This window comes from Aspergillus campestris (genome assembly GCF_002847485.1).
Source record: "Aspergillus campestris IBT 28561 chromosome Unknown P168scaffold_5, whole genome shotgun sequence".
Classification (NCBI taxonomy): Eukaryota; Fungi; Ascomycota; class Eurotiomycetes; order Eurotiales; family Aspergillaceae; genus Aspergillus; species Aspergillus campestris.
This window is the reverse complement of record NW_020194340.1, coordinates 994,814-1,022,451: the sequence shown is the minus strand read 5'-3', so window position 1 is coordinate 1,022,451 and position 27,638 is coordinate 994,814. Positions and strand designations below refer to the sequence as shown.

The following is a 27,638-nucleotide window of genomic DNA, read 5'->3' as shown; positions in this document are numbered from 1 at the left end:
CTTATCATGCATTACGTGGAAGCCGGACTCGCGACGGAGGAATGCAAGCATCGAGAAACAAACTAAAAAAAGATCATCGCGATCAGCAGGTCCCTCCAGCCAATGGAAAAACATCCGGGCGCAGGTTTCTCTGTCTCTTTCTCTCGCCGAAACCTCCTGCCACGCCACTTGCTGGCGTCATCATCTCGCTCCAAAAATAACAAGGAATTATTTTCCCCCCCTTCGACTTTTTTCGGTTACATATCGGGGATCTGTCAAGACAGGTTCGGAAAAGTGTCAACACGACCCCAGCCATTTAGAGTCTAGTCCAATTATACTGTTTCATTCCCCCATCCCCTCGACGTTGTGGGTTTCACCCCACCACCGTGTTTTTTGTTGGGTTTTGTCTACTCTTACGATCGACTTGTTGAACTAAAACTAAGGCTGGGCGTGGCTTATTAGCCGATATACGGATAGCTGACGTCAGTCGGAGACTTGCGAGTTCTCGTTCGTACGGAGTCCTCCGTACGCACTAGATCGACTTGTGGCGACGATACTATTTATGATAAGAGGCAACTTGATGTTCATGTTTGCCTGCGACAAAAATAGGACGCGTATCGATCGTACTGTCGGAGTTCCACCTCCACACGGTCCACCTCCACATTATACTACCGAGGGTATATCCCCGTGTTTATTATTTCTCTAATCTCGCTGAATGATATGCCAAAGCATCGAGGAGAATCGTTTATTAAGTATGATATTTACAATGTACCACAGCTCAATACAAACGCCGACATCGTAGCGCCAAATTTAGTGAGGATTGCGGTACGACCCTCCCCCTCGACGCGCCTGGGGATAAAGGAGTCGGCAGGAGAGAACAAAACGCTCTGCTCCAACCAGGCTCCTTCTCAGACGACATCGAGGAGTTTTGAGGGTCAAACTCGTTCTTCGCACAGTGACTAATCAGCACGTCATGGGATAGGATCGTGACAACTTAAAGTAGTGCGATAGGAGTAAAGGTACAGAACAGCTGGGTCGCAGACCACCATACTCCCGGCTATTGGTCTTTCCTACGTTCCGCGGAGGCTTCTTCCTCCTCATCATCAGGCAACGGTACGTCCATGACGCGTTCGCCCGCTTTCTCCAACGTACGTCGGCACCAGCTGCGGACACCTTTGTACACCGCCTGGAGCGGTCAGCAGGGACCAGATGTCGGCCAGGAATGAATGCACCTACCCAGAGAAAGGTCATCACCCCGAAAAAGATGACCACCCAACTGATGGACGCGGTACGATTCCGCCCGGTGTTCCGACCGCCGTTGAGCAGGACCGACGACCGCGTGTACCACCATTGCCATGGAGACAGGGCGAAGATGGCCTTGACGACCGACAGCACCCCCAACGACGCCAGGCCTTTGAAAAAGTGCTCCAACCAGGAGGATCCCGTCTCCGGGGCCAGCGAGTCGGGCACACTGGGCTCCCAGAAATCCGAGTTATACAGGGTCTCCATCGGATCCACGTAGAGATTGATGATCGGGTCAGCAACAAAACCAAGCAAAAACACAGTCAACATTAGAATGGCCACCGTCAAGCCCAACTGCGTAAAGGTACTACTGATCCAGCGCGCCCAGGTGAGCCGCTCCAGCCGGTATTGGAACCCGCACGTCGGACACTGCCAGAAATTCCTCTTGCTGTAATCCGGGTCCGCATGGCGCCAGGCCTGCAGGCATCCTTCGTGGACATAACGCGAGGATCCCTTGCACTTGCACGGGCTCACCAACCGGCCGGAATCCGGGTCCGACGACTCGTAGACGACTCGCGGGCCGGACTGGAGGAAGTCCGGGATGTGTTCGGACGGAGGCAGGAGGGTAGGGAGGACCGTCTCAAGACAGATCCGGCAGACCCGAGGGGGATAATGCTTTTTGGGAGTCTCCTGCGCGGGCTCCCCAGAAGACTCGGACGCGTCGCTGCGATTGTGAGTGTCTGGGGACTCTGCCTCCTGACTAGCTGGGAAGCCCTGCCAGGTTGGCTCATTGAGCGCGTCCATTCTTTGCGGTAGTTTGTATTGAAATCATAATACCAACTAGGTTTCCCGTAACCTAGTCCTATGCAGTATAGGATAGCCTGTGGATTGTCAATCAAAGATACAGACAGATCGGTAGTGGGAGATTGTGTGACGAGTGAGAAGAGAAGGGGAAGAACAGAAAGGAAAAGCGGGCACCGAACGAAAAGGTGTCACTAGTTCGGCTGCTCGCGTAAGTGTCACCGGATCAATCAATTGTCCGATGTCAACAACATCAACCATCACGGAATATCAAAGAAAGATAAAACAGCCCTACATGGTTTGCGGTTGAGATTGATCCTTATTCATCGCGTGGAGAACCGCTTCAATTACGAAAATGACAAGAGCAAATCTATTCGCTACTGGAACAGAATGGGGTCGCGTAACTATCCTCGACCTTCTCTATATATAATGTATCACTCAACTGGATCTGAGGACTACATCGCAAAATATCAATTGCTTTGTCAAATAACTACAAAGCCCCCCAGTTACAGATATTCGTGCTCCTTGCTCAAATGTGATATCTTGAACGGGATTATCGCGCTGGGGAGAGTAGGTCCGAATATCCAGATATGTGCCAGTAGATGGCATGCGCTCGACAATCTCACTTTATCATCCTTGATACACTCGAGCACCACGTTGACCACTCTGCTGACTGACTGTTTGATGCTCAGGGTAACATGTGTGCCGTTCAAAAAGCAATGGACTTTTCGTGGTCGATGATCTTGAAACGCCTATTTGAAGAGAGATTGCTGATAGCTCTTGGGATGTCATTAGCCTCTATCGTATGGCCCGGTGCTCTCAACCGCAAAAAGGTACACCATAATCTGTAATCCGAAGGAGAATTGCGGTCAACAAAATCATGTTCCATCTGGAAAGCATAGATTGACGGGGAGGAAACACTACAAGATTCTTATACGCGGCCACAGGCTCATTCATCCGCAGATCTTCTCAGTCAAGTCACTAACTACAGTAACTATTACTAATATGTACCTAGACTTTGCGTTACTGAGACTCTCCAGGTGACTCATACGCACCAGCTCGATCTTCTTCCTCAAGGTGTGGTGACCAATTGTTCCTTATGTCGATTAGAAGGATAGCAACGTTTTCTCCTCACCTATCCCGCCCAACGGTCCTGGAGCCCACGGAGTCCGATAATACCGCAGTTGCTGTTCGAAAACTGGCAGGGGGCCGTGATGAAGGATTCGAAGAGCAAACGAGGACGCGATCCCCCAAGATATCATCTCAGCCACTGCATCAGAATATCTAATTGGCAATTGGTCGGGCCTGATATGACTGATATCCTGACATATCATGTTTGTTGAATCATTTGATAAAACCGCTGTCATGGGGGACATGAAAGAGATCTTGTACCAGAATCGATGGATATAAGCCATAATAATCAATCGGAAATGGGGGAGGTGAAAGATGAGGTCTGGTCACTGCGATCCGAGCTATTCTTGAAAAGTATACGAGTTGCATACTTACATAGTGCTGTTTCAGACTCCAGTCATTTCAAAAAAACAGTTCATATCAATTTCGATGCGCGACAAGCTCCGGATGGCAACAAGAAACCACCTAGACCTCATACTAGCTAGGATCAAGCCCCCCACAGCGGCAACTGCCCCTCGTGAGAGGATGATCAAAGAACTTGCTAGCTTTGTCCTGTCTGAAAAAGTTGTGCACGTCCGTGGAACACCTGCAAGTGGGAGGACAGTCTTCGCTAAGTTACTAGGAGATCATTGTTTGCGCGAAGGATTGGAAGTCTATTTCATGAGAACATGGCTGATTCTCGATACATTCGACCAAAATCCTTTGAATCTATTGGACAAACAGAAGGCCATGCTTCGAGATACATTCCTGGTCTAGTTGACCGAGACCCTCTCTTTTCCAATGCTGTCATCATCATCGATGGAGGTCCAACTTCATACAGTGATGCCATGCTATGGGATGGAATTTCCAAAAGATTGATACTTTGGTAAAGAAGAAGACGCCATGTTCTATATCTTTTCTGTTCTTAAGGCAGTTTGTCTGCAGGGATTTTAAGACAATCAAGGGCACCCCAGTTATTCTGAATCCCGAGCAACGGATTACATCGACCTCGTAGGCGAAGGATTCAGCACCAAGATTCGGTCCGTCTTTTACTCAAATGGAATGTTATGATGCTGCGTCCCGAATAAGCTCTAGACTACCAAAGCATTCCAGACTCGAGGAGCGGTTCTTTCAAAAACTACTGCTTTGCCCTCTTGGGATTGATGTGGCTGCCCTTGCCCCGACGGTCTAATGCAGAAGACTTGCTTTCGCAAATGCATTCGATAATATTCAAGGCTCACTGAGGTGGTGCTACCTCTCGAGCACCTCTTGACACTAGACTATTGTTCTCTGCAGCCCCTAACAATGCCGGGTCCCAGAAACAGAGTTGATATCAAGTAGTAAGATTAAAGAGATATGATTATGTTAGACTTTTAGAATAGTTATAAGTTTCACAAATCAATCTTGTATAAAGATAGTTTGTAATATTCCGTGATGATATGAAAAGTAGGTATAACTAATCGTGACTGTTGGCAACCCATAGCACCCGTGATGCATGATTCTGTCTAGCTGTGTCTGCCTATCCTCGCAGCCAGCTTTTCCCATCTCCCCCCCATTCAAAAAACAGAGGACTGCATAGAACACTTCCACCTCACCCCAGCAAAACACAATGCGGGGAAGCTATTCTGGCAACTTACACGAGCTACATGAAGCCTACTCATTCTTGTCCTCATCTGTCAGTTCACAAATCCCGAGTATCCCGCCCCGCTTTCTTTCATCCAATAGAATAAGCAACCAGAAACATGCAGACCCCGTCTAAGCCAATCCATTCTATCTCAAGATGCAATGCGCCTGGGTCCGTTCATATTCTTCCGCGAGCCAGAGTCGAGCGCTTCAAAAGTACGGACAAACCTACCAGGATTACGCGGCGTCCTTCCGTTTGCCAAGGGACCCAAAATCCGGCGCTTCAATGAGCGACGACTTGCCTACTTCATCACATTACTACACGACTTCCAATGAATAGCTTCGGGAAAGTCGACACCGAAGCCAAGGTGGCTGTGGAGATGGCCAGTAGACATACCTACAAGCCAAGGGGCTAGCGATGTCTCTTGCGGGGTTACAAAGGTATCTGAGGACGTGGGCTCCATGCTCAGGACTTAAGAACTAAGTTGGTGCGGAGACTTATTGCTTCTCGATATGGTCTAAAATAGTAGCTCATGAATCATGCAATCTTAGAAGGGTGGATATATGCTGTCCCAATCAACGAAACTTGGTGAGTATTGTCAGGGATCATAACATGCCCTCGGAATCTAACCACGCAATGGAGCTCTCTGGTAGTTGCCAGACTATCTATTCCTGCGCTGAAAGCGCTGAAATAGTTATCGGAAACTAAATTGGTTCCCGCTGTCTGTTATCCCCACTATCCAAAATATATCCCAACGGGGGCATCTGCAATTACCCACAATGACTGGAGGAAGATCATGGTGGAGTAACCCCACTCGGAGACTGCGTTGGACGGCTACCTTACTCTTTTAATCAATGAGCATCTAAGCCCTGAAATCCTTCTAACTGCTATACAGAGATTATGCGGGGATTCGCACCCTAGCTGGTTTCCCCGCAAGAGTGACAGCCAACGCTGATCCGCGTTAGCGGCGCCATGGCTATGATGGTGCATTTGCCATGCTATGATCAGTAATGGGGTCGTATAGTGAGAGGAACCATACTTACTCAATGTGTCAGTGCTCTACTACATTCCCGGACTCTCCTGTTCATCAATATCAATCACCATTGATCAAGCGAGGCTCACTGATTCGACCTAGTTTTATCAGCCTACCCATTCCGACTTGAGCTTTGCTTACGAGCACTCAGACGCACGCTCACGGAGGAATAACATTGCACATCGCCCCTGTATCAAACAGACCATACAGCGTCATTGCTGATTCAAACACCCCCACATGCGGGGGAGAGCGGAGAAGTTCCCAAGGTCTGTGCTGTGATCTTTCTGTCCATCGTTCTAGCCTTCAGCACCTTGCGGATGGATTTATCTGCTATCCGGTACGCGAGACACAGTGGCTTCGCCCGCATGCGGGGATTCTACCCCATGTTTGAAACCTAATTCAAGTGATTCTTGGTGATATTTGACTTCCTTGTAGCCGACATCATTGTGGGGTAGGATGTCCGCAGGCATATAAATCCCCCCGTGGATGCCTGGAAATCCGATTGTGATCGTCCCATCTCACATGTCATCAAAGTACATGGTTTAAGAATTTGAGTCACAATGACAATTCCAGATGAGGTTGACATCATCATCTGCGGTGGTGGTAGCTCTGGATGTGTTCCAGCAGGCCGTCTCGCCAACCTCGATCACAGCCTTTCCGTCCTGTTGATCGAGGCTGGTGAGGATAACCTTAACAATCAATGGTAGGATGATCTCACCCCACTGTGTTGCGTTTGCTCACTATCTTCAGGGTCTACCGTCCGGGGATATACCCCCGTAATATGAAGCTCGACTCCAAAACAGCTTCATTCTATCACTCTCGCCCGTCAGAACACCTCGATGGGCGTCGGGCTATCGTTCCATGTGCCAACATCCTTGGAGGTGGAAGTTCCGTCAACTTTATGGTATGCTACCACGTCCTCTTCTTAACCCATTAGTTATACTAAATTGGTATTGTATTAGATGTACACCAGAGCTTCGGCCTCGGACTACGACGACTTCCAGGCCAAAGGCTGGAAAACCGAAGAGTTGCTGCCGCTGATGAGGAAGCATGAGACGTACCAGCGCGCGTCTAACAACCGTGACTTGCATGGGTTTGAGGGGCCTATCAAGGTGTCTTTCGGGAATTATACGTATCCTATCACGCAGGACTTTCTTCGGGCTACCGAGTCCCAGGGCATTCCCACCACGGATGATCTGCAAGATTTGAAGACAGCGTAAGGTCACTCCTCGTCATCTTCACAAATCTGTACTAATTTCGACATCCTCTGTAAAGTCATGGAGGGGAGCATTGGTTGAAATGGATCAATCGTGACACGGGTAACCACCTCCACCATCATCGATTGAAACGCATACCATCTAACAACCACAACAGGAAGACGCAGCGATGCGGCCCATGCTTACGTCCACAGCACTCGGTCGAAATATTCTAACCTGCATCTCAAATGCAACACCAAAGTGGACAAGGTGATTATCGAGAACGGCCGAGCAGTGGGTGTGGCGACAATTCCCACGAAGCCTCTCGATGGCCAGGATCCACCTCGCAGGATCTTCCGCGCTCGCAAGCAGATCATCATCAGCGGTGGCACTCTCAGCTCGCCTCTGATCCTGCAGCGCTCTGGCATTGGCGACCCCGAAAAGCTTCGCCGCGTGGGCATCAAGCCCTTGGTCAACCTGCCTGGAGTGGGGCGCAACTTCCAAGACCACTACCTGACATTTTCGGTCTTCCGAGCTAAGCCAGACGTAGAGTCGTTTGATGACTTTGTTCGCGGAGATCCTGAGGTGCAGAAGAAGGTCTTCGATGAGTGGAACCTCAAGGGTACTGGCCCGTTGGCTACCAACGGAATTGACGCCGGCGTGAAGATTCGGCCGGAACCGCAGGAGCTGCAAGAGATGAAGAAGTGGCCTACGCCTGAGTTTGTGAAGGGCTGGGAGAGTTATTTTAAGAACAAGCCGGACAAGCCCGTCATGCACTACTCTGTTATTGCTGGGTGAGTACATACTTACCTATCACTAACCACATCCACTGCGCATTCGCCTCTAACAGATAAACAGATGGTTCGGCGACCACATGCTCATGCCCCCCGGGAAGTTTTTCACCATGTTCCATTTCCTGGTATGACACCGTCCTTTATCCCTCCTTAATGTGCTTGATGTCTAACAGACGCAGGAATATCCCTTCTCTCGCGGCTTCACCCACGTCACCTCTCCAAATCCATATGATGCTCCCGATTTTGACGCTGGCTTCATGAACGACAAGCGCGACATGGCGCCCATGGTTTGGGGATATATCAAATCCCGCGAGACCGCGAGACGCATGAATGCTTATGCCGGCGAGGTGACGGGAATGCACCCTCACTTTTCTTTCGACTCGCCAGCACGCGCACGCGACATGGATTTGGCGACCACCAATGCTTACGCGGGTCCGAACCACATCTCTGCAGGGATCCAACACGGTAAGATCTGTCGCACCGACCCTTCGTGACAGGATTGAATACTAATTTAATATAAGGATCGTGGTCCAACCAACTGGAGCCAGGAAAAGCACCAGCTGAAACGTACCTCAACTCTAACAAGCACGAGGCCAGAGAATCCCTGCAATACAGCAAGCAAGACATTGAACACATTGAGAAATGGGGTAAGTCCCTCAAACCCAGTGGCACGACTCGGATACATTCTAACCATTCATCTTCAAGTTCAACGCCACGTCGAAACAACATGGCACTCTCTCGGAACATGTAGCATGGCACCCCGCGAAGGGAGCTCCATCGCCCCACACGGCGGCGTTCTCGACGAACGCCTGAACGTGTACGGAGTCGAGGGCCTCAAGGTCTGCGACCTGTCTATATGCCCAGACAATGTGGGATGCAATACTTTCAGCGTACGTACCGTCTTACTCTTTTTCCATGACTGGCATTGGCTGACGAGCTGGTGGTTTCAGACGGCTCTGCTGATCGGGGAGAAATGCGCGATGCTGGTGGCGGAAGATCTGGGTTATTCTGGGGCTGCTTTGGACATGAAGGTTCCGCCATACCATGCTCCGGGTGAATTTGTTGGTCTTGCGCGGCTCTAGGATTAATTGTAGTTGGTTGTTGAGGCCATGTGGATAGGGTTGCCTTTATTCTGCGCGTTATCGTGTCACCAGAATGTTCTCCATAATTTTTATTATTTCTCGAACAATCAAGATCATGGTCCACAGAGTGCCGAACAAGCTGGTTCATGGGTTGTAATATCAGTATAATATAACCAGTTGTTATCTCTACACGTTGACGTCTTTCAAATGTGTAGAGTAGAGTGTCTTCCTCAGGCAACAAAGGTGCCCAAGGTCATTACCCAAAGCGGCTAGCGCGCCCCCTCTTAGTCAGAGGAAACCGGAAGTGCGTCAACATCCTGCCGCCTGCTTAACACCCCGACGACAGCAGTCCCAACAGCGTCACCTCCGATATTCCCATCTCAATTCCTCCATCGTCATACTGTGATCGCCTCATTTCACTCTCTATCCTCCTCCTTTATTTCCCTCTTCTTTCCTCCAAGCTTGTGGGGGACCAGTCTTCTCCATGGCCGACCGTTATTCGTTCTCCCTCACCACCTTCTCCCCCAGGTAAGAAGGAGCTCTCTGGTATATCCACCGATTCATCGCTGATCTTGTCAATAGTGGGAAGCTGGTTCAGATTGGTATGACTGTTGCTTCTGGGTGTCATGTGCTTTACTAATCGCCATGCAGAGTATGCCCTCAACGCAGTGAACCAGGGTATCACAGCCCTTGGTATTAAAGGTATGTCATCCGTATCCTATCCACCATCACCATTCATGCCCAATGAACCCATGAAATTAGAAGGAAGAATCTAAATCTAACACCCCAAAGCAACAAACGGCATCGTTCTCGCCACAGAAAAGAAATCCTCGTCCCACCTGATCGACCCTCCCTCCCTCACCAAGATCTCCAACATCACCCCGGACATCGGCATGGTCTACGCCGGCATGGGCCCCGACTACCGTGTGCTCGTCGACAAGGCTCGCAAGGTCTCGCACACCAACTACAAGCGCATCTACAACGAATACCCGCCGACACGCATTCTGGTGCAGGACGTCGCGCGCGTGGTGCAGGAGGCCACCCAGTCCGGTGGTGTGCGGCCGTACGGTGTCAGCTTGTTGATCGCGGGGTGGGACGAGGGCGTCGAGCCTGAGGCGGCGGCGGCGGCCGAGGAAGACGTGGAGGGCGAGCCTAAGAAAGCGACCGGAAAGACGGGTGGTATCCTCAAGGGCGGCCCGAGTCTCTACCAGGTTGACCCTAGCGGTAGTTATTACCCGTGGAAGGCGACGGCCATTGGCAGACACGCGACGAGCGCCAAGACGTTCCTGGAGAAGCGGTACACGGAGGGTCTGGAGCTTGAGGACGCGATCATCATTGCGTTGTTGACGCTCAAGGAGACGATCGAGGGAGAGATGAACGGCGATACGATAGAGATTGGTGGGTTATTGATTTCTGCTGTTGTGGGAGACCTGGACAAGTGACTGACGTGATGTTTTTAGGTATCGTTGGGCCCCCGGCCGACCATCTGCGAGGCTACCAGGGCGTCGAGGACTCCCAAGGCCCCCGCTTCAGGAGCCTGACCAAGGCCGAGATTGAAGATTACCTGACCAACCTATGAGGGGTGGTGGTTGTGTTGGAAGGTGACTACATGCGATGGAATCTAAAAGGCAAGGCCAGATGCTAGCACTCTACTCTAGCAGAGTCCGCAGAGCGTTTGGATTGTCTGTTGAGACCGTCACCTGGGGTCCGGGTGGTCTCGGGTGAAACGACAGGTTCTGACATGATGACTGGTGAGGGCTTGATCGGAGGTCTCGCCCGTAATACAGATATTTCAGAGATTATACGGAATGAAACGATTGACAGGTTATTGACTGGATGGCGTAGATGGGATGTTGTCGTAGACAGCCAGCCATATTCTGCCCTGGTTGACCTATGGTCAGGCATTTGCGTGTCCTTGCTGTTGGATTCTGGACGTGTAAAAAGCCAAATTACCAATTCCCTCACGAGATAGTAGCAGCACGAGCGCATATGTATATCTTCGACAATACCAGATTCAAGCGCGCCATCACGCCGCCACCAATATCCCAATCCACACCATCAGGGGATCATATTCAGCTGTATCTACCCTCATACCACCCACCTACCTACCTACCCAGGTACCCTGCAGTATATCCCAAACACCCTCGAAGAAAACACTAAAAACCAACAAACTCCAAACCTAAATCCCACACAAACCCAATCACAACTAACCATGGATCCCGACAACGGAGACCAGATCGAAGAGCCCGTCCCAGCTACGGAGTAGGGGTTTACCAGAGCTCAAGCCATGGGTGGTTCCAGCCAATGGAGGGAGGGCTGGAGAGAAAGTCCAGGAGTTAGGTTCAACTGGGTTCTTTGTTTACTTGGATGGGGTGGTATTCAGCTATTGCGATGTTTCTTTGTTGGTTTGGACGCGTCGTTTTTTTTGATAATTTGATCTGCTCTTGCACTGTTGATTTATATTTGTTTTCTTCTTGCTGTACGGGGTGTATTGGTGTTTTTGAGATATGCTGATAGTATTATTCACTTCCCTGGTATAGGTGAGCTTGTTGTGGCTGGCTACATACATAGAGATGAGTTGGGTTTCTTATATCTGCGAATGGGAGATCCCCGGTGGCTTTATACCGTCGTATGGATAGACAAATAATAATCTCAATTCGATGCCTAATACTGCTCTTTTCTTTTTTTTTTACACCTTGTTCATTGCTGGTTATCTCCTATTCCTCTTCCATATCTTGGAACTAGCGTCAATACTCATTAGACTATATATACCAATGTCGATCCATCCGTTGGTGCCTATATCTGAGTCACGTTCTTGACCAGATTATTATGCCTGGATCTGGATCGGTCCCTTTTTTATTTTGGATTCTTTTATTGTTTTGGAACCTGAACCCCCATTCTTTGCGTTTCATTCACTTACCCAACAAAGTGTATCAAACCATCGGGCATGGACCACCGGTTCATCGGGCTAGAGTTTGAGGAGGATACCGCCGGGGTGGTGGCAATTTAGTGGATATTACATTATATTGGATTAGGACAGTGTGGGCACGATTTATATTGTGGACGGACAGACGGACGGAGGGGGTTGTGGTGGTTTTTTGATGCTGAGTTCGTGAGTGTCCCGCCCATAGATGGGATCGCTTGGATTGTCGTTTATTGGTTGTGCTTTTATATCCCTCCTACTTACCATCAAACAGACATCGGTATACACTTTCCAATATCTAGGATGGGCGATTCCGCCTCCGGTGTCATCCACGACCCTCTCACCGGCGCGGTACTCAAAAACGATCAACTGGATGGTATCACGGGGGGGCTGAAATACTCCCACGACCTTTTAAAAATGCTCCACGTCTTCTTCATCACAGTAACGTGGTGGAACGCGATCGAGCTGATGGTGCTAGTGCTGTCGACTTTCCGACGGCGGAAGGGGCTGTATTTCTGGAGCCTGGTTCTGACGAACTGTCTGGGGGTGGTGCCGTTCTCGCTGGGGTTCCTGATCCAATTCTTCACGAAGGTCAATGTTGCCGTGTGCACGGCTATCGTGTGCGTCGGATGGGTGTTCATGGTGACGGGTCAGTCGATGGTGTTGTACTCGCGGTTGCATCTTGTGCTGCGCGACAAGGTCGTGCTGCGCCTGGTGCTGTACATGATTGCCGTGAATTTCTTCCTGCTACACGTCCCGGATATTGTGGTTTCGTGGGTGGGTACCTTCACTGAGACTTCCAAGTTTATACGCGCTTTTAACGTCATGGACAAGATCCAGATCGTGGGGTTCACGGTGCAGGAGTTTATCATCTCTGCGCTGTATATTTGGGAGGCTATTAAGCTGTTGCGGCTGAGGCCTGATCGCCAGGACCGGAGGATCATGTACTATCTTGTTGGTATCAATGCCGCGATGCTCGTCATGGATTTGATCCTAGTGAGCGTCCAGTTTGCGAATTATTTTGCTATCCAGTCCACCCTTCAGGGGATGTTCTATAGCATCAAGCTGAAGCTTGAGTTTGCTGTGCTGGGAAAGCTGGTCGATGTCATTAACCATGGGTGTAGCAGGAATGGGTCGCTGGGGTACGCCATGCAGCTCTCGTCGTTGGATCGTATCGATGAGCAGCCGGGCGTAACAGCCACAGCGTCATCAGCTATGTCGAGTGATCCGAATGTTGATGACAGAAGACAAGGGATTATGTTGTCGGAGGGTAATATTTTCGTGACCAAGGAGTTTTCGGCTTGGGTGGAGCGGCGGCATCATGACAACTGTATTTTATAGTCTTCGTTGCTCCTTCCTCCTGTTCACGAAATCTTAATCGCTCCTTCCGTTCTTGTAATTTCACCTTGACATGCAAGGCCGGCTGAAGAGGATGTGTATTACATGAGCGATGGAGTCTTCGCAACCATGTATAGTTTTCTTCTTTTTGTCGGGCCGGGCCTTGTGGTGGATTAGTCTTTCCCCAGCAAGCCGGGATCATCACCTTCGACCCATCCAAACTCCTCATCGGAGTCCTCATCTTGACTATCCGCGACCTCATCAACCTTCCGTTTCCGCTGGCTAGTCGACAACGCGCCAGCAGATTCCTGCACCTGCACCGCGTCATGAGAAGGAACATTTTGTTCGACCCCTCGCAGCCCATCCTAAGCAAAATCAGCAAATCGTCCAGCCCACTCTAAAACCGCAAATACGTACCGTTTCAACCACAAACGGGACAATATTCTCCTCCACCCTCACCGACAAAGCCTTCCCACCTCTCTTCATCACCTCCGCAAACCGGATCCTCCCAGCCACTTCCTCGCTGTCGCCCGCAGGAAAATCACGGTACACCACAATCCGAGTATACACGCCGTTCTCCCAAGTCCCACCAGCAAGAACAGGACACAGCATCGGGCGCGGTTGGCCTTTGATCCTTGTGTGGGTCTGATCGACTACGAGCGCGACAAGACGGTGCGTGGTGGCCAGCTTGACAAGGTAATTGGCTAGCTCGCTCGTGACATTCCACTTGCGGTTCATGAGCCACTGGATCTGTGCATTGTCTGTAACTTTGGCCTCCGCGAGGCGGGTCCTCAGCTCAGTTGGGTTCGGGAAGTAGGCTGGGAATGGCTCCGACACCGAGTCGATGACTAAGAGCTTGGTATCCTTTGGTGGAAATCCATGCGGCGGGTGAGTTAGAAGTGCCAGGAGATGGGGAAGGGAGCGAGCGCGAAAGTAGGTTAGATTGTGCATGAGTTCTTCTGGGCTCTTGGATGGAGGCCCTTCTTTGGCCCCGGAGAGCATCTCGCGGAGCCGTTTTCGGGGGAGCGGGGAGCCAGCATCTACGAGTAGTTAGAATAGCTTTCTTTCAAAGAAAAACACAAATACTTACCTATCCAGACTACCCTTTCTTCATCACGGAGTACATTCGCTGCGATATTCAGTCTACATCGACCGGGTTAGAGTCTCGCTACGCATGAGGTGGCAGGCAAACTCACGCCAGTGACGTCTTCCCAGCACCCGGAGGCCCAAAGATTTCCGCAACATGTCCACTGGGAAGTCCCTTAGACGCCGTAGATTCCGGCATAGGCTCCGGGCCCGGCGGAGTCAAAGCCTTGTCCAGTTGAGCAAGACCGGTGGAGATTTTAGCAGTGGCAGACGCGCCCGACGCGTGCAGAGACTGTGACGCCGGGAAGGAGAATACGCGTTCTGTCCATTATGAGCATGCGTGTTGGTGATAGGGAACCATTGTAGACTTACGCTCCTGGCTGGGGAGACCGAGATAATCTGGTCCGTTCATTGTTGATTGTGGAGGAATCCGATGTTTATAATAGGTAAAATAACAAGAACTCGTGCTGAGAGCTCCTTGTCTCTCGTGTTCAGGGCCATCAGGGATTGCGTCCGTCTTCCATCACGAAGCAATGTAAGAAGCGATATGTAGGTTGGCAACAATAGACATCGATGACCCAATTACATTAAGCGCACGCTACAAGTCATCGTGTTGGTGCCAATACACGTGACTGTCCCATCAAAACTGCCGTACATGTGTTCAGCTTAGTTAAAGTCCTTCAACAACATCCGATGTGGTGTAATGGTTAACATCGCCGTCTCTCACACGGCAGCTCGGGGTTCGATTCCCCGCATCGGAAAATTATTTTGTTTTTTTCTTCTTCCTTATTAGAAATTATTCTTGGACATACAATCCTCAACTTGTATGATCGTTATATTTCTTTTTGATTTTTGCCCCAGATGAAACGAAGGTCGTACACGACATCTGCATTGATTCACCTCTCCCAAGGGGCGAGAATCATTAAAGCAAAATACAGATAAGGTCATGACAGACTGGAACTGAGAATCGTATAATCCGGAGACCAGTCCTTCGCCAAAATACGCCCAGTCCTAAACGCCCAAACCCGAATGTTTCCCATCAAATGCTCAATATGTGTTGAAAGTCTGGGCCCAACAGCGACAAACAGTTGCCACTTCCCCCCAATGTCATGCTCAAAGGAATACCTTCCGCGCTTCTCGGGGATGGCTTTCGCTGGGGCAGTATGGACACTTGAATCGGCTCCCCTTGCATAAGCGTTTGAGCGACTCCTCTGCGATCACATGCCCACAGGGCATCATCATCGGAGGGTTTTCGTCTGTGGTCTGCTCTTTGGAGACGGGGCAGACAAAGATGGAGTGGAATAAGTACGAGGGTGGAAGAGGGATTTCGACCTATTACCGCAATTAGCGACGTGCAGCGACGTAATAAGGATGTACTTTGCCTACCGGTAGCTCATTTTGCGATGTCCACTCTGTCCGCTTCGCCTTCATGATCGTTTGTAGCTTCAGTAATGTAGGAAGGGCGATTGCACCAGCAGTCGCAGCGATGTACAAGGGAGAGTCTGCCGAAAGTCCAAGCAACGAGCAGAACTCCCGCGTGAAAGATTGAGCCACATCAGCCCACGCTGACGGGTTGTTGAAGATGTTTTGATAAGGCGAGTCTTGGAGGTTTGGACAGAACGCCATTGCCCCCATAAGCTGCTGGACCTCTCGCAGGTAGCGGGGCAAGAAGACGTGGAACTCGCGCCGGGCGTATTCCAGAGCTGCCTGTCGCCCGGATGCAACGGGGGTCTGTGGGATCTGCCCACCATGGAACAGCCAAACGAACTGCAGCCGGCACAGTTCGAATTCTAGGTTACTGCCTCGGGCTTGTAGAATCTCCTTGTTGTCCCTTGACCACTGGATTGCGGGGAGCAAATTGCTGTTCTCCTGTAGCTCATGCAGGATGTAGTACATGGTGGCGAACTGTTTCCGGACCTCGTTTGAGGGCACTTCTTCGGGATTGAGCAGCGTCGCTGCATTCTCAGGTGAAATCGTTTCGGACCCCGGCTCTGGTACCCCCGTCTTCTTCTCTGTCATCTCGGCGAGGAACGTGGAGGCGACGGAAAATTGACCTTCCCGTAGAAGGTGCATGGCGATGGCTCGGTTGATGAGATTCTCGTGGGATGATAGGACGTCATGTTCGGTACTTGGGAGGGGTCTGTCTTTGAAAAGCTAGGAGCTGTCAGTTGAGGACCGAACCTGGCAATACGTAGCAAAGGGACCTGCTACCTTATCCAGCGATTTCGAGTACTTGTTCAGACCACTATGGGTCTCTTTAAGACTATCGTTGATTGAATCAAACGAGGATTTGACGGGATTCTGCAGCTTGGCCAGGGTGATAGACGCCTGGCTCGGATCTAGGAAAGTACATTAAATCAACCAGCTATCCTAACCACATGGACGTACGACTTCGAAGAACATACCAGCTGCGATCGCATCCCGCGCAGACTGAAGAAGATCTATGGTGGATTGAACATTCTTGGTCCCTTGGTTGGCTTTCAGTCTTTTGGAAAGCCTCTCGTGCTCCTTCTGAACAAGGTCCATGGTGGCAAGCGGGACGTCTGAAAGCGGAGACCAAGTTACCGCTCTTTGTCAGGCGGAGTGGAAATAGCCATAAGGGGACTCCAGGTCGATCGGCACTAGTATGGGAGGTGAAAACTCCAGAAAGAGTACATATGAAGAATCGATAAGAGACTATCTCCACAGGGTCGGTGCCCGGGATCATCAATCAGGTGGGTGGATGAGAGAGCCTAAATCCATCCGGCGGCCCATTACGCCATAGGCAAGTCACGTGGACGAACAGTCCCGTTCCACATTGACCGGCTCCGTTACCCCTCTCATCATATCACAGCTCTCTAGCCGTATCACAGTTCTCCAGCCAGTGAAGGAGTGAAGACTGCAGGGTTGGAGCAAACAATCACCATGTCTTGGAGGGTGCAGTGGGCAAATATGTTTCATGGAAGGAGAGAAGCATATGGCTCAAGTTGGGAGCTCAAGGCATCAATTGATCGGCTTGATGTACTACTGCTCTGATTTCGTGTCTTTGTTAGGAGACACGTTACTTCTTCCAAAGGCATTTTGATTCTGAAGCATTGAATTTGTTTTTGTTATTCAAGTTGTCGTGTGACATGGTATAAACACCCCCCTGTATGGTCGAGTTCTGAAACCGCCCCCCCCAATCTGGCGTACACGGACCAGTCGAGTAGGCCCGAGACCTAGCCTTGGCGGGGATTCACACCTCAGGCACCAGATATGGCTTACAAATTAGGGAGCAAACATCAACCAATGAAACGCGGAGGTTACAGGCTCGCTTACGCTAGCGCCATGCGGGTGCCTTGGCGACACTATAAAAGGGGAGCACCCCCCGCCCCCCTTTAAGATTTTTTTTCCTTTCTTTTCCCATCCTGGTGCAAGGGTTTTACACGTGTCAGTGAGGAGACATCCGAGACCGTGTTTTTGCTAGTTGAAAACTACCTAGTTTGACCACTCCAATTGGCCTTCGGGTCGGTTGGGAATTTTTGAATATAAATTGCCCTGGCTTGTATATTATACGAGCCAGCCACAGCTCTCACTGAACTTGAGATGCTGGAAAGAAACTATTGATCTTCTTTTCACTGCTGTTGTCATCCTTGTGGTGGCCTGTGGAGAAGAGTTTTTCGATGTATATCCTGCTGTGAATAGTTACATCACATAAATCGTAGTCCAAATATACTGTCAGCCCAGCGTCTCTAATTCATGATGTTCATGCTTTATTAGTCTGATAGTTGGTGCCCTGTACTCATCGTTAGTGCCATCCGCGAGTGGACTGACGATGCTTGGGTTGCTTTCATGGATTGATAGAATTCTGGCTCTATCATCTATTTTCCATTACAATGTGGAATGATGGTTTTGGACATGGCTAAACTGTTATTTACTGAAGCTTTTCATCACCATAACATGGCTATCATTTGGCATCAGCAGTCGTCCCTACAGTAGATAACCTTGGAGTAATCCTTTCAGAAAAGGTGATCCAAAGTAGACAGTGATCCTATGAACTTGAAAAATGAGAGGCATATCCTTGACAAGATACAATACAGCTTCTGCTATTACGGATAGAAGACCTGACTTTCCATATAAGACCTTGTTTGGTACGCGTCTACCGTAGAAACATGCCTCAGGTACAAATACCTCCGAGTGGATGATCAGCGGTCCTTTGATCTCTTCCTCAGTTCTTTGGACACAATATTACCAACGTTGAAGTTCTTCATCCTTTATTCTTTCATTCTTCTCCCATTTCCCTCTATTAATACTATACAATCAACCGCCATCTACACCGTTCCTATCATGAGCAGGATTGATTTCTCCCAATCCCTCCTATCCATGTTGTTATCGGGTCCTTAGTGTCGATCAGCCTCTCCAATATCGGCCCACGATTCACCACCTCCACGGTACAGTGGACCGACGTTGATAGCAATTGATTTGCTAAAGACCTCATATTAATCTCACTGCAGAGATATTTCCTCTTCAAGCAAGGATACCCGGCTCATTGGTTCGCTGGCATAGCACACCATGGCCGCGTCAAACAAATCGTCCCGGAGAAAGACCTCCAACTCCTCAGCTGGTCGCAAAAAGCGTCGCTCAAAGCCGCGCCCCTGGCCCCCGGTTTCAGACGACCCGCTCGAAAAGGTATGTCGCGCAGATATCTCACTCCCGACGAGCCCACATCGTTGCTCTTACATGCCGCTCCCGCAGCCGATGGACTAACGCACCTGCCAGATCTGTTTCAAAAAAGAGCCCATCCCAGAGGGATATGTCTTCGTACCCAAAGGAGACGTCTACATTACTCGGAATTGCCGGGTTAAGACCAAAGAGTCTAAGCAAACGGTCTACGCAGTCTATGTAAGCCGACCAGTTCTGCGCTGTGAACACCTTTCCGCCACGCAGCATTATCGACACTAACAGGTCACAGGACAAATCCAGCAAATGGTCGCTGGGTCTCCGCGTGCCGTCCGACATTTATGAAACGGTCTCTCAATCAGCGACCGAGACGGCGGATTCTCGCGCCAATGCTGTCAAGGTTCGCGACGAGCGGGATCAAGCGCACTCGCGCCAGCTCCTTCGCACCCAATTCCCGCTCATGCCTGAAGATTCCCTGGAGAAGATTCTCGATCATGCGTTCCTCAAGGGCTCCGGCCGTGTGGGACGAACGGCGATGAAAACAGATGCGAAGAAGGCCAATCTCGCCGTTGAGGCATACATTCGACACAATCTCACTCCCTACGATGCCCTTCTCAACGACGGAGAGGGGCGTACTGAGGCCAGAAAGGCCGTGTGGGACACGGTACGAGCTATCAAGGCTACGTGGGAGAGGAAATCCGTTGAGTCAGTGGATGTGGTGGACCTTCGGAGCCCGACACCGCCTGATTTGGATATGCAATCATCTGATGAGGACTGCCTAATGTCCTAGTTTGAGTGTGCACTTGGCCACGCCCGCGTCGGCGAAAGGTTGAATGACGTTACGATGAATCGAAATGACGAATGAAAACCACGAGACCGAATGCAGAAGGAGAATAATACTTCCGTCTATACACCATATATCACGGAAGGCTACAAACGATCACCAACGGCTCAGGGCGCCTCGAAGCCCGACTGCGACTCCTGCAATACCGAATACGAATCGATTTGCGAGATTGTGGGAATTGAATCTGACAACAAACCAGGATTTGCATGCTCTGTGGACGCCCAGTGTCTGACGTCGTCGCCGTCCAGCCCCAGCAGGTTAAGCAACGGGTCCGGCCAATCCGAGCTTCCACTGGAACCTATCGGTGTCATCGGCTCGGACGCATGGTTTTGTGTGGCCTTGATGAAGAGCTGGGTCACCACGCGTGCTCCAGATGAAGCCATCTCGCTGACCTCGGCGAGCATCTGCAATCGACGGAGTTCCTGCTCCGCCGCTTGGAGTGCCTTGCCGCGCGTCAACCGTCCAGCCTTTACACCCAGAATCACGCTATTATAATCGCCTTGGTCAAAGGGGAAGTCCGCGTGGCTGCAGAGACCGAGAAGGAGCACGATGGCCTCAAATGTGTTGAAGATTATGGCCGCAAAGCGCGTGTGGGAGCCGCCAAACATGGCGTGCAGTGTCGTGACAGCGTTCAGCTCCGCGAGGGCTGCCAGGGCCAACCGCCTCTTCTGCAACTGCAACAACACCTGTTTGTAAAGTGCGAGGCGGGCGGTCTGGGCGAGCTTGAGCAGCAGTAGCGGACGGAAGTTCCAACAGATGGAATCGAAGATGGCAATGTGGAGTAGCTGTCGCTGCATCGGTAGCTTGGACAAACGTGCGTCCCACTAGGTGTCCGGCTCCAGTCCAAATGCGGGGGGTACCGTCGGTAGATATTGGGCGCAGAACCTCTCATATTGTTGTTCGCCCTGCATCGGGTCGTACTCGACATTGCGTCGTGGTCCGAAGCTGCGCCAGAATTGACCCAACTACACTTGCATGAGGCGCTCGGTGAAAACCTCCGGTGCGCTGGCGTCGGTGCAGATATCTGGCACCAGACGCAACCGGGGAAGGGCCTCGGCCACTAGATTATCGGGGAGAAACGAGATCCGATCCAACTGTCGAGATAGATGGCTGTCCAGGACGTAGAGACTGCAGAGTGTCCTCCGCTCTATCTCGCTTTCCAATTTCTGCGCGCCATCTGCCCCGGGAAGAAGAGCGTCGGCGTGAATGCCCGCTTTTTGGGCCGCGCGACTGGACGAGGCAATGCCTTCCCAGAATCGGTTGATTCGGCCCTCGCACGAGAATTTGAGAGCGAGGAATAGGGTGTGCTGAACGCGCACCAACGACCCTTTCCAATCAATAGATAGGCAAGCTTGGGCGAGACTGTCCCCCACCTCGCTGCAGGCGTTGCTGATGTCGGCGAGGGAGACCCCGCCGATACAGTCCACCGTATGGGAAGGGGCCGGGAGAAACTGTGCGGCGTACGAGCCAACGCGGAGGATCAGCACGGCAAACTCGGCATCGGCCACTGTAGACGGTTGGCCTTTGGTCCACCATTGCTGATTCACCAGAGACCCCGACAGCACACATCTACGGTTTCACGATCATAATGGCCATCGGCACCGGCATCACCATGCAGCTAGGTTACGCCGTCGCCAGCCTCAAGGTTCCCCCGTCAGACATCTTCAGCGCCATCAACCTGCAGAACGTCGCCCAGATCGGTGCCACCGTCCTCTGTCTCGTCATAGCCGGCCAGGTGTTCCAGTCGACGACCGTGCGGAACTTGACTGGCGTGTTGGCAGGACGCGGGTTCAGCGAGACGGAGATCCATGGCGCGGTGGCGGGGACACAGAGTCCACTGTTTGAGAGCTTGAGTGGGGATTTGAGGGACGATGCTGTCGGGGCTATCACAGCTTCTATGCAAAGGGCGTTTGTCGTTCCGTTGGTGGCGGGGGGTGTGGACTTGGTTGGCTCGTTGTTGATGAAGAGGGAGAGGTTGTTTAAGTAAGTGGTATATCGGATTTGTCGGTTGTTTGAGGGTTATGGTTATGATCTGAGAGGATGATAAGATAGATTGATGTAAGTCATTTTTTCTGTAGGCAGATGGCCTCTATAGAGTATGTCGACGGCTAGCTCACAGTACCTTGAAAGTAGGGAAAGAGTTGTCTACTTGTAATGATCATTATTGCACATCTACAAAGAGCATAATATACTATACGTTTTGATGATTATGACACTTGGATCCTCTTTATGTATCACCAATTTTCAGGCTCTAAGACTATTGATCTAGTTTTATCAATTTTTGATTTCTGCTAAAAGTCGCTGTACCATTTATGACATCACTATATATATATAATACACGACAAACGTAAGGCATGTAATGATTTGAAGGGGGAGATTCACTAAGCATATAGGGCCTATCCTATTTTTTCAGTACTAAGATGTGTCAATATCCTGAGTATATGCCCACTTTCAATGTGTTGGCCACTGCCAGAAAATTCAAGCCACCGAGTTAAGTACCGGATAGTCTGGCATCTTCCACCCGCCCTCTTCTTCCGGCGCAAACCGCGCAAGGATGCTGGGAATGCGCAGCAGACAAAGCAGCCACGCGATCCACTGGATAATAGCAACACCCCACCGCGATTCAGGCATGAACCACCGGACGAAAGTGGGATTTATCTTCTGGACTTCGGTGATGAATGGCCTCAGCGTCTTGTCGTAGTTTTCCAGCGCCAGCGGCAGATTATCAGGGTTGCGGCTGATCTCGCCAGCGAGAACGTAAGCCCCGACGAGACCGACCGTTGTCCCCATGCCAGTAAACGGCGAGGGACAGTATCCGGCATCGCCCAAGAGGACCACGCGGTCCTTGTGCCATGTGTCGGTGCGGATCTGAACGCATTCATGGCAGAAGAAGTCGTCTGCGGTTTTCATCTCTTCCAGGAATCGGTCTGTCTCCCATCCTGCGCCGCGGAACCTTTGCGCGAAGAACGCCTTTTGTTGCTCGACGGAGGCTTTTGATATGCTGTGCAGCTCTGGGGAATCGTCCCGGAACATGAGGTAGACGCCTGTTTCGGATGATTCGGGGGATCGGCGGAAGATCAGTCGGCTGCCGGGACAGAAGTAGACATTCACCATATTGTTGTCGGTCTCTCGCCGGGGGATGTAGAAGTAGGCGATGTAAATCCCCATTCGCCGGTAGGGGTCGGGCCCGTTGGGCGGTAGGATGGCTTTTCGAATGCGAGAGTTTTGGCCGTCTGCGCCAACCAGGAGATCGAAGGTGTCAGACGTGTTGTCTGAGAAGTGAACGGTCACCCCATTCCCATCTTGCTCGAAATGTTCGACGGACTTGCCGAATATGTACTGTACGTTGTCTTTGGTCGCGTCGTAGAGTGTGCGTACTATGTCTCCGCGCATAATCTCGTACTCGGACGTCAAGGTTTGCGCGCCTTGGCCTGATGTATTCGCCATTGAGGTCGCAATTACCTCACCCTGCGCGTTCACGCAGCATGCGCCTCCTTCGCCCACGCATACGTCTCGGATGGTCTCGAGAAGCCCCATGCGTCGCACGGTCTCAATTCCCTGACCACGCAGGTCGATTTGAGCCCCCTGGGCTCTGAGAACGGGGAAACGCTCGACGACGACGACTTGATGCCCGCTACGAGCAAGGAACAGGGCCAGGGCTGGGCCAGCGCAGCCTCCGCCGCAGATGAGGATTTTGAGAGGTGCCATGCCAGTGGATTCTGCTTGTGAAGTTCGGTTTGGTACGAGATCAAGATTGTGAGGGATCACTCGTCATTTATAGTAACCATCTGGTAATGCTTGAACCATTCTAAGTAAGCAGACTATTAGGCACCAATGATTCACATATATGCAGTCTCTGTATAGACCTAGCAGTCATAGCTCGGCCCTAAATCCTGGCCGAAGCCCGAAGTCCGAGTCCACAGTCGGGTTTTTATCCTACTAGAGTTCGCCGGGATGCTGCAGACTTGACCTCAACCGGTGCCCGCGCATACCGCATACTCCGTATAGCACTCAATATTGTCATGGTTGCATTGTATGATCTGCATGGTATCCAAAACTCGGAGTTGAAGCAGTTGTATGTAGTTGCAGATGGAGAGTTGGCAGTTGCTTCACCGCTTGCTTTCCCGTCTTCAGGTGACGTAGGCAGCGCTCTTTATCGCTCTCTCTTGCAACAACCTTCCGATTCCTTCACTTCCCTCCCCCAAACAACATGTCCCTCGCCGATTTTCCACACTTGGTCCCTCCTATTCATATTTGACGTTCTACACGCTTTACTTTCTCTCGGAGATGCTATCGGTCTTGTCTCCCTGGCGGATCGTACAAGAAGACCCCTGGAGGGTCCACAGTTGACTTTGCTTCTGAATCTAGCCCCCTGAGAAGGACCGGGCCCATTGTTGAATTTCTTCTTTTCTTTCATGATATGACCTTTTAGGAGACTCTCTTGTGGCAGGCCCGCAGATTACCTGTTCCTCGACATGCCACAACCGACCGTTCCGTCCAGCCCGCAGGCAGTTCCCTCGTCGACCGTAACTCGCGAACCGACAAGGACCTCCGCCGGCACCAAAGAAAGCATTCAGATTCCTCGCCAGGGTCACCAAAAACTGGTTTTCACCGATCCCATCGCCTTCCGCTACCTCGAGGAGGACCCGTCAACGTTCGTGTTGCACCGGCGCACGGTCATACAAGGCTACGAGATATATGTGGTGGAGCAGTGGGCGTGTTCTCGAATCCACCCGACCTTTATTATCACGACGTATACGGGAGAGCCGTCCCACAAGGTCGTGGTTGGCGTGCTGAGTGTTCCGACGGACGAATCGACATGGTCCCCGCGGCTGCAATTGTACTTCAACGCCGTCACACAATGCCATGGACGGCAGAGGGAAACCCCGCTAGGAACACTGATCATCACGGATCTTAATTCATTTCCCTCGGCCTTGACGGTCATCCCGATTCCCGATGGAGACGTCGTGCGGCATCGGCAGGACTTTGTTGTGAATGAGAATCTAAAGCGACTGAACTGTGCTGGCCGGGCCGGGTTGAAGTTACAGCGCCCGACGGCAGCGACCGTAGCCAAGTTTCACCAACTCTACCGCACCAGCGAGAGAGTGCCCCTCTACAGTGCTGTCATCGAGTTGGTCAAGCAGTGCCAGATCGCCTTGATGATGTTTGGTGATTTGGCCCCGGCCTATGTGGATGGACTTCTGTGTGATGTCACCGAGGTTGCTATCAATGACTGGTGGACGGACATGGGCATCGACTTGTACAACATCGAACCCAGCGACGGCATGTTAGGCCCCACCACTGTTGCCGCCCTCCTGGGGACCCTGATGGGCGCGCGGAATCGGCTCCATGCGTTTGGGGCTCCGGTTGGGAAAGATGCGTTCGATATTTCGAACCTCAAGCGAGGTATCTCGAGTTTTCAAAAGTCGCAGAAGATCCCGCGGACGCGAAGACTGGACCGTCACACCTTGGATAGACTCCACCGAGCCACCGCCAAGGCAGCCAACCAGGAGGGCTGGACGGACACGGTGAAATCGACCATGGCGGAATTGGGTGGGCACGGTGGAGAGATGGTGATGGGTATGGTCCGCGGTCGAGAAAAAGGCGGCATTGCCGACATTGAAACCCTCGACGTGGACAACTTTGCGCAGCTGGTGACCGGGGCAAGGGCCAAGTGGCTCTGGAGAGGCAAGCCGCGCAAGGACGGGCTGGACAGTACTTTTGCGATCGATTCTCCGGCAGACGATATGACGTTGGCGACCGGTGATCAGGGTGGTTATCTTTGGACGAGCTTCAAGCGACGGTCGAACGAGGACTTTGCTCCGGACCGCCTGCCCGCGGGGTCTGAGTACCCATCAAAACCCCCGGAGCTCTCGCATGCCTCGGACGAAAAAGATCAAAATCTGGGCAGGATGATGCGACGGGGTGTCAGCGGGAAAGTGTCCGATGCGCGGATCGGCTTTGGCCGGTTCAAAGATGCGGTCGGATTTCGATCCCATCCTCAAAAGCCACTGCGGGATGGCACCGAGGTTGTCGGCGACACGGTGTATGACTTGCCGGTGGAAAGCGATACGGAGGGGTCGCACTTGAAAGCCGTCGCCGATGGAAACTACACCGAACCGGAGAGTATGCCTGGTCAAGAGGCACCGGTCAACGGGGCTGGTAATACCGTCGCCGAGCCAGCGCTGAATGTGCTTTTACCCAAGTCGTCTGATGCAGGCCCCCCAGCAATCAAGGTGGAGACTGTAACAACCCCCGACGAACCACCGGAGCCCGCAAATCGACCGGATAACGAACCAGATGACCTGGAGCGCTGGAAGACAATGTCTACCGACGTATCGGTTGACAATCGCGAGCCGAACGAGTCTGCGATCATGTCCTTGCGGCGTCCGCAGAGCTGCAATGAAGTCCGGCGAGAAGTCGAACAGGAACGACCCAGCGACCACTGGCCACGCCACTTGTCGTTCAGCACGGTCGAGGAGGTGGTCCTGGGGTGGGGAGACCTCGGAAACCGATCCCTTGACGAGAAACCCGATGCTCCCTTGGAGGAAGCGATCATGCACGAGGAGAACTTAACGTCTGATGTGCGGATCTTCTACTCTCGACTCCAGGAGTTGGGCGGCGCTACCGTCCCGTGGGTCGAAAAGCAGGTGGATTCCGTGGACGAGCTCAATCGGATTCTGCACGAAGACCATGAAAAGATCAACGCAAAGTACATGGACCGATTGGAGCGATATCAGAGCCTGCGAGATCAATCGTGTGACATTCTCACCGAGGAGCACTCGGGCATCACGGATCGGATGCGCCAAGTGGAGCTGATCGGAGCCAAGTTGGATTACGAAGTCCACGCGCTGGAGTCGAAGGTCGAGGACGTGGAGACCGGTCTGACGGAGTTCGAACGACATGTGAATGACATTGAAACACGCATCAAGACACTGGTCCGCGGCGACGAGGAGAAGCAGAACACCTCGTGGCTGGCCTGGTTGTCTAGGCTCGCTGGACTTTCGACACCATGAGATGACTGCGTTCATGTCATACATTTTTTGTATATCATTTCTAGTGTACATATATATTCCGAATAGACATCCGATATGCGCGCGATGAGCACACCACGCGCCTCATATCACGCATATGACATCCCCTTGAAACCACCTAAAACCAAAAGTAATATATCGTATCGTGATTTGCACCCGCAGACCGATCTACAACGAAAAAACAACAAACCGAAAACCAACCGAGTGGAGACTCAAGCACAAGACAAACAAGCAAGAGAAGTAAAGAAAGAAGAGGGAAAAAAGAATACATTATACACTGGGCCCTCTATCGGTACAAGCCCACATCACCAAGAGAGAGAGGTTTTTACATCTGCATGCCCATACCGCCCTGTCTGCTGGCAGCATCGCCCTGCATCTTCTCGCTGACCTTGATGTTGACGTCGAAGAACTTGCCGACGCAGCGGTCGAGGCAGACGGACTCGCCCTTGTTCAGCTCGCCTTCGCGGTAGTCGTTGGGGATGCATTTCTTGGTGCAGGACTCGGTGAGACTGAAAGTTTTTGAGTTAGCCGATCAAGAGTCGGACGATGTGGGATTTGAATCGTGGATATGGAGGAGCGCTACCGGTTGAACATATCGGAGATCATCTCGACTTCGGTCTCTGCGGCAGCAATCTTCTCTGCCGAGGACAGCTTGGGGGGACCGCCGAAGAGGAAAGACATGGTGATTGTTGGAGGTGGAGTGGGGGAAGTATTTAACTATGTTTCCTGTTAGTATGGTAATTCTTCGGACAGCTCTTGGGGGTAGACCAAGACGGACAAGTGGATAGATAGATCGTGAATGCGTTGAAGGTGTCAGTATGATGAATGAGGTTGAAGTCGCAGTCTTTCTTTTTGGCAGTCCCTGACCGCCTTTCCACACCGCCTCTGCGGATTTTTCTGCGGCTTTTCGGCCA

The 27,638-nt window shown here is 51.5% G+C and overlaps 13 protein-coding genes and 1 non-coding gene across 14 annotated transcripts; 8 read left to right on the top strand and 6 right to left on the bottom strand.

Moving 5' to 3' along the window:
- Positions 1 to 711: 711 nt before the first annotated feature.
- Positions 712 to 2,151, bottom strand: P168DRAFT_289790 (E3 ubiquitin-protein ligase MARCH). The gene is made up of 2 exons (XM_024837079.1): positions 1,216 to 2,151; positions 712 to 1,165 (listed from the first exon to the last, which is right to left on the bottom strand). The coding sequence occupies exons 1-2, from the start codon at positions 2,023 to 2,025 to the stop codon at positions 1,037 to 1,039; spliced, it is 939 nt and encodes a 312-aa protein (XP_024693538.1). The 5' UTR covers positions 2,026 to 2,151; the 3' UTR covers positions 712 to 1,036.
- Positions 2,152 to 3,390: 1,239 nt separating this feature from the next.
- P168DRAFT_289789 (uncharacterized protein) lies at positions 3,391 to 4,363 on the top strand. The gene is made up of 2 exons (XM_024837078.1): positions 3,391 to 3,473; positions 3,544 to 4,363. Exons 1-2 carry the CDS (start codon positions 3,453 to 3,455, stop codon positions 3,907 to 3,909), a joined length of 387 nt encoding a protein of 128 aa, XP_024693537.1. The 5' UTR covers positions 3,391 to 3,452; the 3' UTR covers positions 3,910 to 4,363.
- Positions 4,364 to 6,349: 1,986 nt separating this feature from the next.
- On the top strand, positions 6,350 to 8,926 carry P168DRAFT_304052 (GMC family oxidoreductase; the record flags this gene model as incomplete). Its single annotated transcript, XM_024838812.1, has 10 exons — positions 6,350 to 6,492; positions 6,540 to 6,693; positions 6,752 to 7,005; positions 7,065 to 7,108; positions 7,164 to 7,779; positions 7,844 to 7,904; positions 7,953 to 8,244; positions 8,301 to 8,426; positions 8,485 to 8,669; positions 8,730 to 8,926. The coding sequence occupies 10 exons, from the start codon at positions 6,350 to 6,352 to the stop codon at positions 8,859 to 8,861; spliced, it is 2,007 nt and encodes a 668-aa protein (XP_024693536.1). The 3' UTR covers positions 8,862 to 8,926.
- Positions 8,927 to 9,345: 419 nt separating this feature from the next.
- Positions 9,346 to 10,688, top strand: pre8 (proteasome core particle subunit alpha 2; the record flags this gene model as incomplete). The annotated part of the gene is made up of 5 exons (XM_024834289.1): positions 9,346 to 9,389; positions 9,444 to 9,463; positions 9,513 to 9,563; positions 9,654 to 10,259; positions 10,322 to 10,688. 5 exons carry the CDS (start codon positions 9,346 to 9,348, stop codon positions 10,438 to 10,440), a joined length of 840 nt encoding a protein of 279 aa, XP_024693535.1. The 3' UTR covers positions 10,441 to 10,688.
- Positions 10,689 to 12,147: 1,459 nt separating this feature from the next.
- Positions 12,148 to 13,107, top strand: P168DRAFT_213717 (uncharacterized protein; the record flags this gene model as incomplete). Its single annotated transcript, XM_024833070.1, has 1 exon — positions 12,148 to 13,107. A coding segment is annotated over one exon (960 nt), but the record flags the coding sequence as incomplete, so codon positions are not given.
- A 188-nt stretch (positions 13,108 to 13,295) lies between these two features.
- On the bottom strand, positions 13,296 to 14,620 carry P168DRAFT_317981 (uncharacterized protein; the record flags this gene model as incomplete). Its single annotated transcript, XM_024840158.1, has 5 exons — positions 13,296 to 13,487; positions 13,540 to 14,162; positions 14,213 to 14,265; positions 14,319 to 14,529; positions 14,581 to 14,620. The coding sequence occupies 5 exons, from the start codon at positions 14,618 to 14,620 to the stop codon at positions 13,296 to 13,298; spliced, it is 1,119 nt and encodes a 372-aa protein (XP_024693533.1).
- Positions 14,621 to 14,897: 277 nt separating this feature from the next.
- On the top strand, positions 14,898 to 14,969 carry P168DRAFT_t92. Its single transcript has one exon. It is a non-coding gene; the product is annotated as a tRNA-Glu (tRNA).
- Positions 14,970 to 14,993: 24 nt separating this feature from the next.
- Positions 14,994 to 16,917, bottom strand: P168DRAFT_304048 (ubiquitin-protein ligase RMD5). The gene is made up of 4 exons (XM_024838811.1): positions 16,614 to 16,917; positions 16,420 to 16,547; positions 15,595 to 16,362; positions 14,994 to 15,540 (listed from the first exon to the last, which is right to left on the bottom strand). The coding sequence occupies exons 1-4, from the start codon at positions 16,732 to 16,734 to the stop codon at positions 15,322 to 15,324; spliced, it is 1,236 nt and encodes a 411-aa protein (XP_024693532.1). The 5' UTR covers positions 16,735 to 16,917; the 3' UTR covers positions 14,994 to 15,321.
- A 1,821-nt stretch (positions 16,918 to 18,738) lies between these two features.
- P168DRAFT_304047 (DUF2293 domain-containing protein) lies at positions 18,739 to 19,636 on the top strand (the record flags this gene model as incomplete). Its single annotated transcript, XM_024838810.1, has 3 exons — positions 18,739 to 18,855; positions 18,946 to 19,068; positions 19,139 to 19,636. The coding sequence occupies 3 exons, from the start codon at positions 18,739 to 18,741 to the stop codon at positions 19,634 to 19,636; spliced, it is 738 nt and encodes a 245-aa protein (XP_024693531.1).
- A 161-nt stretch (positions 19,637 to 19,797) lies between these two features.
- Positions 19,798 to 20,487, bottom strand: P168DRAFT_317978 (uncharacterized protein; the record flags this gene model as incomplete). Its single annotated transcript, XM_024840157.1, has 1 exon — positions 19,798 to 20,487. One exon carries the CDS (start codon positions 20,485 to 20,487, stop codon positions 19,798 to 19,800), a length of 690 nt encoding a protein of 229 aa, XP_024693530.1.
- Positions 20,488 to 21,278: 791 nt separating this feature from the next.
- Positions 21,279 to 21,677, top strand: P168DRAFT_289785 (uncharacterized protein; the record flags this gene model as incomplete). The annotated part of the gene is made up of 1 exon (XM_024837077.1): positions 21,279 to 21,677. One exon carries the CDS (start codon positions 21,279 to 21,281, stop codon positions 21,675 to 21,677), a length of 399 nt encoding a protein of 132 aa, XP_024693529.1.
- A 313-nt stretch (positions 21,678 to 21,990) lies between these two features.
- Positions 21,991 to 23,760, bottom strand: P168DRAFT_289784 (FAD/NAD(P)-binding domain-containing protein). The gene has a single exon (XM_024837076.1). The coding sequence runs from the start codon at positions 23,396 to 23,398 to the stop codon at positions 22,169 to 22,171; it is 1,230 nt and encodes a 409-aa protein (XP_024693528.1). The 5' UTR covers positions 23,399 to 23,760; the 3' UTR covers positions 21,991 to 22,168.
- On the top strand, positions 23,681 to 26,940 carry P168DRAFT_289783 (putative Sin3 complex subunit (Stb2)). Its single transcript, XM_024837075.1, has one exon. It carries the CDS (start codon positions 24,166 to 24,168, stop codon positions 26,704 to 26,706), a length of 2,541 nt encoding a protein of 846 aa, XP_024693527.1. The 5' UTR covers positions 23,681 to 24,165; the 3' UTR covers positions 26,707 to 26,940.
- P168DRAFT_326688 (Tim10/DDP family zinc finger protein) lies at positions 26,561 to 27,535 on the bottom strand. The gene is made up of 3 exons (XM_024841157.1): positions 27,503 to 27,535; positions 27,308 to 27,441; positions 26,561 to 27,233 (listed from the first exon to the last, which is right to left on the bottom strand). Exons 2-3 carry the CDS (start codon positions 27,403 to 27,405, stop codon positions 27,050 to 27,052), a joined length of 282 nt encoding a protein of 93 aa, XP_024693526.1. The 5' UTR covers positions 27,406 to 27,441; positions 27,503 to 27,535; the 3' UTR covers positions 26,561 to 27,049.
- Positions 27,536 to 27,638: the final 103 nt, after the last annotated feature.

What these genes read in the sequence shown, in the direction of transcription:
- P168DRAFT_289790 (XM_024837079.1), bottom strand. Translation starts at nt 2,025, where the DNA reads ATGGACGCGCTCAATGAGCCAACCTGGCAGGGCTTCCCAGCTAGTCAG. An exon ending in GGGTGATGACCTTTCTCTGG is followed by an intron (nt 1,166 to 1,215) that starts GTAGGTGCATTC and finishes TGACCGCTCCAG; the next exon opens with GCGGTGTACAAAGGTGTCCG.
- P168DRAFT_289789 (XM_024837078.1), top strand. Translation starts at nt 3,453, where the DNA reads ATGGGGGAGGTGAAAGATGAG. An exon ending in TGGGGGAGGTGAAAGATGAG is followed by an intron (nt 3,474 to 3,543) that starts GTCTGGTCACTG and finishes GTGCTGTTTCAG; the next exon opens with ACTCCAGTCATTTCAAAAAA.
- P168DRAFT_304048 (XM_024838811.1), bottom strand. Translation starts at nt 16,734, where the DNA reads ATGGACCTTGTTCAGAAGGAGCACGAGAGGCTTTCCAAAAGACTGAAA. An exon ending in GCGGGATGCGATCGCAGCTG is followed by an intron (nt 16,548 to 16,613) that starts GTATGTTCTTCG and finishes GTACTTTCCTAG; the next exon opens with ATCCGAGCCAGGCGTCTATC. An exon ending in ACTCGAAATCGCTGGATAAG is followed by an intron (nt 16,363 to 16,419) that starts GTAGCAGGTCCC and finishes GACAGCTCCTAG; the next exon opens with CTTTTCAAAGACAGACCCCT.
- P168DRAFT_289784 (XM_024837076.1), bottom strand. Translation starts at nt 23,398, where the DNA reads ATGGCACCTCTCAAAATCCTCATCTGCGGCGGAGGCTGCGCTGGCCCA.
- P168DRAFT_289783 (XM_024837075.1), top strand. Translation starts at nt 24,166, where the DNA reads ATGCCACAACCGACCGTTCCGTCCAGCCCGCAGGCAGTTCCCTCGTCG.
- P168DRAFT_326688 (XM_024841157.1), bottom strand. Translation starts at nt 27,405, where the DNA reads ATGTCTTTCCTCTTCGGCGGTCCCCCCAAGCTGTCCTCGGCAGAGAAG. An exon ending in ATCTCCGATATGTTCAACCG is followed by an intron (nt 27,234 to 27,307) that starts GTAGCGCTCCTC and finishes AAAAACTTTCAG; the next exon opens with TCTCACCGAGTCCTGCACCA.